The sequence below is a fragment of the Staurois parvus genome, unplaced genomic scaffold (genome assembly GCF_062004578.1).
Source record: "Staurois parvus isolate SC_StPar_1 unplaced genomic scaffold, SC_StPar_1.0 ptg000151l, whole genome shotgun sequence".
NCBI classification, from domain to species: Eukaryota; Metazoa; Chordata; class Amphibia; order Anura; family Ranidae; genus Staurois; species Staurois parvus.
Genome location: NW_028317947.1, coordinates 23,564,091 through 23,571,500, shown reverse-complemented (window position 1 = coordinate 23,571,500; position 7,410 = coordinate 23,564,091). Strand labels below are relative to the sequence as shown.

General features: G+C 46.2%; 1 protein-coding gene across 3 annotated transcripts in view; it reads left to right on the top strand.

The window, feature by feature from the left end:
• The window catches only part of STRADA (STE20 related adaptor alpha), a 32,030-nt gene that overhangs the window by 495 nt on the left and 24,125 nt on the right, over positions 1-7,410 (top strand). For all 3 annotated transcript variants that reach the window (XM_089674668.1, XM_089674667.1, XM_089674669.1), the window contains exons 2-3: positions 2,252-2,311; positions 6,102-6,159. In XM_089674668.1, the coding sequence (XP_089530794.1) occupies positions 2,300-2,311; positions 6,102-6,159 (70 nt within the window). In that variant the 5' untranslated portion in view covers positions 2,252-2,299. The remainder of the gene's footprint in view (positions 1-2,251; positions 2,312-6,101; positions 6,160-7,410) is intronic.

Genomic DNA, 7,410 nt, shown 5'->3' with positions numbered 1-7,410 from the left:
GGTCAGTGGGGGAGTTCTGTGTGTAGTCATGGTGACAGCAGGTCAGTGGGGGGTCCTGAGTGTAGTCATGGGGACAGCAGGTCAGTGGGGGGGGTTCTGTGTGTAGTCATGGTGACAGCAGGTCAGTGGGGGGTCCTGAGTGTAGTCATGGGGACGGCAGGTCAGTGGGGGGGGGGTCCTGTGTGTAGTCATGGTGACAGCAGGTTAGTGGGGGGTCCTGAGTGTAGTCATGGTGACGGCAGGTCAGTGGGGGGGGTCCTGTGTGTAGTCATGGTGACGGCAGGTCAGTGGGGGGTCCTGTGTGTAGTCATGGTGACAGCAGGTTAGTGGGGGGTCCTGAGTGTAGTCATGGTGACGGCAGGTCAGTGGGGGGGGGTCCTGTGTGTAGTCATGGTGACGGCAGGTCAGTGGGGGGTCCTGTGTGTAGTCATGGTGACGGCAGGTTAGTGGGGGGTCCTGTGTGTAGTCATGGTGACGGCAGGTCAGTGGGGGGTCCTGTGTGTAGTCATGGTGATGGCGGCTCAGTGGGGGGTCCTGTGCGTAGTCATGGTGACGGCGGGTCAGTGGGGGGTCCTGTGCGTAGTCATGGCGACGACGGGTCAGTGGGGGGTCCTGTGCGTAGTCATGGCGACGGCGGGTCAGTGGGGGGTCCTGTGCGTAGTCATGGCGACGGCGGGTCAGTGGGGGGTCCTGTGCGTAGTCAGGGCGACGGCGGGTCAGTGGGGGGTCCTGTGCGTAGTCATGGCGACGGCGGGTCAGTGGGGGGTCCTGTGCGTAGTCATGGCGACGGCGGGTCAGTGGGGGGTCCTGTGCGTAGTCATGGCGACGGCGGGTCAGTGGGGGGTCCTGTGCGTAGTCATGGCGACGGCGGGTTAGTGGGGGGTCCTGTGCGTAGTCATGGTGACGGCGGGTCAGTGGGGGGTCCTGTGCGTAGTCATGGCGACGGCGGGTCAGTGGGGGGTCCTGTGCATAGTCATGGCGACGGCGGGTCAGTGGGGGGTCTTGTGCGTAGTCATGGCGACGGCGGGTCAGTGGGGGGTCCTGTGCGTAGTCATGGCGACGGCGGGTCAGTGAGGGGTCCTGTGCGTAGTCATGGCGACGGCGGGTCAGTGGGGGGTCCTGTGCGTAGTCATGGTGACGCCAAGTAAGTGAGGGGTCCCTGTGCGTAGTCATGGTGACGGCAGGTCAGTGGGGGGTCCCTGTGTGTAGTCATGGTGGCGGCAATTCAGTGGGTGGTCCTGTGTGTAGTCATGGAGGCAGTGGTTCAGTGGGGGGTCCTGTGTAGTCATGGTGATGGCAGGTCAATAGGGGGTCCTGTGTGTAGTCATGGTGATGGCAAGTCAGTGGGGGGTCCTGTGTGTAGTCATGGTGGCAGTGGTACAGTGGAGGGGTCCTGTGTGTAGTCATGGTGGAAGCGATTCAGTGGGAGGTCCTGTGTATAGTCATGGAGACAGCAGGTCACTGGGAGGGTCCATTTGTGTAGTCATGGTGACAATAGGGATATCCTATGAGATGACATAGCAGCACTCTGAGCCAATCAGGTGTGAGAGGAGGAGGAGGGAGTTTAGAGGTGGCTGGAGGCGGGGCAGTGACCAGATGTTTTGCTTAACTTTTAGCAGAGAAAAATCAGGTCACCAACCTGTCTGTGCTGTGTAGCAGAGCTGTGTAAATTTAGCACTAGCTGGACAATTATAAATCCTTTCATGTAATTGATGTGTCTGTGCCCGGAGTTTGTCTTTAACTACTGAACACGACTGAAAGCCTTTTAAATGTCTCCTGTGTGGAAGGCAGTGGGGTGCGGGTGGAAGGGCTTTACAGTTTCCTCTGATTACACAAACGTATGAATGCATGGAAGTGACTGCTGTGACGGACGGTCTGTCAATCCTGGGAGAACAAACCGAGCGCATTGTCCTACAGAGAGCGACTGTGTGGCGGCAGCCTCATACTCGTCGTTTTGTGGTATTAGTGTGAGGTCCAATTCCCTGTCAGAGAGGAAGTCGGACTGTGCAGGATGTGTCACAAAGGGATCAGTGTAGGAGATGTCGGGGGCTAGGATGTTTTGTAGGTATTATTGGAAATGCTGGAGAGTTTATGTCTGAAGATCGTGAAGCTGTTCGCTGCCAGTTTAAAATCGAAATTGCTATGTGGACTTCGAATAATGAATCAACACATTTTAACTGTTTGTTCAGCTCCCTGCTTGAGGATTGAGAGTTTTCTTGGAATTAATCAAATCTTTTTTTCAACTTTTCAGGTTCTAGTTTATGGCATCTTAATATCCATTTGACATAAAGAGGACCTCATGTCTTTTCTTGTAAGTTGCCCTCAATGTAGAAATGTATGATCTCCTTTGTAACATTTAGTTCCTAACTGATCCAAGAATTCTCGGGACACCTGCCGGTAAGTCCTACGGCCATATAGATAGCGGCTCTCCAGTGTCATCACATAAGAACTGCCACCAAAATCAGAGGCCAGAGATACCGGCAGATACAGGGAGGTTCAAACATGCAGGAATGTTTATTCATTTGTTTGCTGTCTGTGTTCCCTTGGGGACATTTTATATCCCAAGATGACACAATGAGGGGGGGGGGGTCTCCAAAATGAGAAAAATCCCCTTTTAGACCAGAGGGGGGGAGTAGATGGTTTTCAACCCTGTGTAAGCTCCAAAAGCCTTTGCACTTACAAAGATACATAGGTTGAATAAAGACATCTAGTTCAAACAATAGAAAACTTCCATATACAATCCTGTACATACAGCTGACCCAGAAGATCACCTGATGTACTTTTTTGCTCTCCTGGCAAAACAAAGTAGAAGGAAAGTAGTTTTATGTAGTTACCATGGCTGACATTAAAGTTCATTTTATTTTATTCCCAAACAATTTAAAGCATTTGTAAAGGCTCAAGATTTTTTACCTTCATATATTTTATGCATGAAGGTAAAAAACCTGTGTGCAGAAGCCTCCCCTAATTCTCACCTAAGCCCCTTCTCAATTGAGCGATGTGCACTGGAGTCTCGGCTATCCCGGGACTACCTCATCCCATTGGCTGAGACAGAAGCTGGAGCTATTGGCTTCCACTGCCGTCAGTCACAGCCAGTGAGCTAATGAGAAGAGAGAGGGGGCAGGGCCAAGCCACTGCTCCCTGTGTGAATGGACACACGGAGCAGTGGGTGCCCCCATAGCAAGTTGCTTGCTGCGGGGGCACCCGACAGGAGGGAGGGGCCAGGAGAGCCAGCGGGGTCCAGAGAAGAAGATGATCCAGGATGCTCTGTGCAAAACCACTGCACACAGCAGGTAAATATAGACATGTCTGTTATTTTTTCTTAAAAAAAAAACTTTTAGAATCACTTTAGGGCCTTTTTATCTGCATGTAGGTAAGAGCAAGACAGTGCTCATATCTACAGCAAAGTGAGCCAACGGTATTTTCGGAGTTGATTAATACCATCACTATGCTAATAAAATAAATAAGGTATTGCGCTCACAACACTTCCATCTGTGCATATACACAAAGAAATGTGTATTATTGAACACTAATGACCATATTTGTAAATCTTATGGAATCATTTAAATGAACAATATGCAATGAACAATATACATGAAACCGTGAAAAAATAATCTAATAAATGAAAATAAAAAATATATATGAATCTGTGTAGTAATAATATCCCACAGTAACAGTGACTTTGTGCTGAAGAATCTTCAATATTATCAAATAAAACAATATATATGATTCTGTATAATAATAATGTCCCACACAAACAGTGAATTTGTGCTGTTGAATCTTCAATATATATAAAAAAGGTGACTGCTTGTGCCTCCTCCCTTAAGTGAAGATATGCGCTCACCTCATGAATAGCCTGCAATTAGGCTATTAACGCTTGCGGTTCACCTCCTTTGGAACCTACTAGTTTTAGAAACTCCTGTGTGAAAGATATCCATAGACTGCGACATGTGATGTAAAAAAAGATCTCCTCTCATGGGGTGTCACTCCAGTATCTTCCTGACTCCTTGCGATTCTCCATAAGTAAGAAAAAATCTTGACATGGTGCTTTATCGTTTAAAAGTTTTAATTGTGCTGACAGGTAGCACTCACATAAATTCGTATAGTGGCAGTACAAATATATTGCAAACCACCGCTGGCTGCTGGAGCTGTGTTCTCGTGGTCCGATTGTCGGACTGGCTTCCTCCGAGTGACGTGCACTGTCCCACCCCTACGCGTTACGCCACTGGTCACGTGGCTTCATCAGGGGGATTTGATTGGGGTTTATGTGAGTGCTACCTGTCAGCACAATTAAAACTTTTAAACGATAAAGCACCATGTCAAGATTTTTTCTTACTTATGGAGAATCGCAAGGAGTCAGGAAGATACTGGAGTGACACCCCATGAGAGGAGATCTTTTTTTACATCACATGTCGCAGTCTATGGATATCTTTCACACAGGAGTTTCTAAAACTAGTAGGTTCCAAAGGAGGTGAACCGCAAGCGTTAATAGCCTAATTGCAGGCTATTCATGAGGTGAGCGCATATCTTCACTTAAGGGAGGAGGCACAAGCAGTCACCTTTTTTATATATATTGAAGATTCAACAGCACAAATTCACTGTTTGTGTGGGACATTATTATTATACAGAATCATATATATTGTTTTATTTGATAATATTGAAGATTCTTCAGCACAAAGTCACTGTTACTGTGGGATATTATTACTACACAGATTCATATATATTTTTTATTTTCATTTATTAGATTATTTTTTCACGGTTTCATGTATATTGTTCATTGCATATTGTTCATTTAAATGATTCCATAAGATTTACAAATATGGTCATTAGTGTTCAATAATACACATTTCTTTGTGTATATGCACAGATGGAAGTGTTGTGAGCGCAATACCTTATTTATTTTATTTTCACGGTTTTCACATTGGTAGTTATGTGTTAAAGGTGTGCGATCCAACAACAGGAATTTTTATATTGGGCTCGCAAGATTCTTTTCAAATATTTAAGCATCACTATGCTGTCATGCAAGGGGCATGTACACATGCTGCAGCGAGATGGGGTATGCCTCTGCCGCCTGTTATTGGCTGTCAGCTTTGACAGCTTCACAGCAGGATGGCTCAGGCTGGCTCGTGTCTGAACATGCCTGAGCTCATCACTGTTTAATAAAAAATGACTGTTTGTCCCTGGTACTCCATACAAAACGTGGTGTCACCAGGACAGGAAGGCACAGACCGCAAAGAATACTTTATTCCACACCAGGGGCGGACTGATAACTCATGGGGCCCTGGGCAATAGGGGATCATGGGGCCCCTGTGTCCTTTCCCAAACTCAAAAAGCCTATGAAAAAGGTACCAGGGGCATCTCATGGGGCCCCCTACTGACCCAGGCCCTCGGGCAGTGCCCGAGTTTCCAAATGGTCAGTCCGCCCCTGTTCCCCACTCTACGAAAAAAAAAAGTGTTTCTTCTATCTTTCCACCTCTTAATCTCCTCAAGACACACAACCAAGCTTCTCCCCACTATATCCAAAATATATACATTTCAGAGACTTAGACTGGCCATACATTATACAATTTTCTTGAGAATTTTGCTTTAGATTTACCAAAAACCATATAATATGAGGTTAAACCTAACAACACTTTCAATTGTATCCAATTAGGCGGGCCCTTGCACTACATAGTTGAAGGTAAATCTAAAGGGAATTGGGCAGAAATTGAACAAAAAATTGTATAGTGCATGGCCAGCCTTAGGGGGTGATTTACTAAAACTGGCGTGTGCACAATCTGGTGCAGCTCTGCATAGAAACCAATCAGCTTCCAGGTTTAAGTGAACAAGCTGAAGTTAGATGCTGATTGGCTACCATGCAGAGCTGCACCAGATTTTGCACTCTCCAGTTTAGTAAATCTACCCCTAAGGCTTTAACGATACAAAATGATAACATTTCATGGTCACCTAACAAAAATGTATCTCTTATACCTGATCAAAATGAAGGAAATATAGCCAATATCACTGACCATCCCCGGATCTGGTGCACTGTCATTTCCTATCCTGTGTTATTTTGTAACCTTGTATCATTTTTTTTTTTTTCCTTGTTTATTTTTTTCCTCCAGCGTTGGGTTTCTGACCGGATCCTGGTTGATGGCTTGAGGGAGCTGGAGTTTTTTGGAGGTCAGTTGTTTGAATCCTCATCCCCAGTGTTGGGAATTGAAACCCCTCCTCCCAGTATTTAAATTTTTACATCTGACAAAGTAGAGACTTCTCCTCTGTATGTTTCTTCAATCTTTCTGTTTCTTTCAGTGGCCTGCTTTGCATGTTTTGATTCAGTGGTTGGGTGTTTTCTTACAAGAGTAACTATTAAGGAAAAGTGGACCTATGCTGTAACCCCTTCTTCCACATCCTGTTCCTATATGCTAATAGATGGTAAAAAAGGTGTTAAGATGGTATATTTACAGGCCGATGTCAATTATTTAATGACATGTCACAATATATGGCAATGGTATCTATTTGTCATTTAAAAAGCAATTCTTAACCTCTTGTGCAGACTGCACGCAAATGTGCCGCCTCCCGGTGTCTGGGCCTTGATGCCGAGTGGCCGCACATTTGCATGCAATTAAGAAAAACATATGTGCTGAGAGCGTGCGCCCTGCGCGCTCCCAGCACATGTGTCCGGTACTCACAGTAAGGTCCCGATCTCCTCTTTCAATCGGGATCTTTCCCGATCATGTGACGGCGAATCACGGCGGTCACATGACCCTAAAACACCGCCCCGCCTCCCGGCTTCTGAAACACTTAAAGGGCTGGGAGGCGCCTGTGCCAAGGGGTTAAAATGGACCTAGCGACAGTTGTAGGTAATAATGTTAAAGCAGAACTCTGGGCAAAAACTTCTTTACATGTCCTTGTTGCTGATTTCCTACCTTCACATAATATGTCATTCATCTTCTGGTTCACTCAGTAGTTGCTCTGAATTAGCCTATTCATTTTCAAACCAAACCATTAATTCTCTTTGGTTTCCTGTTTGTAAGACCGGTGGCTGCTATGCCTCCTATTCCCCCAGTCACTGGTATTGGCACATCCCTTCTGTAGTTCCTACTCCAGGAAGCTGTGATGTAATTCAGCCCCACTTGCAGTGGTGGGCGGACTGAGACTTGTAGACACATTCAACATGTACAGGCCTAGTGTACCCCCCACATTCACTACAATTCCCTGTGGTTGATGGGAACTGTAGTTTCCTTTTACTGCAGAGAGAAAGGAGAGGATATGATGTAATCCTGACTGTTACACCTCCTCCTTTGCAGAGCAGATGCTGTTATCTGTTGATTACAGTGATAAGGTCATGAAAATTCAATAAGACTTTTCTCCTAAATGGTAAGGATTTTCAGAATTTTATGAACTGTTTTGTGTAGAGGGGTGTACCAATGG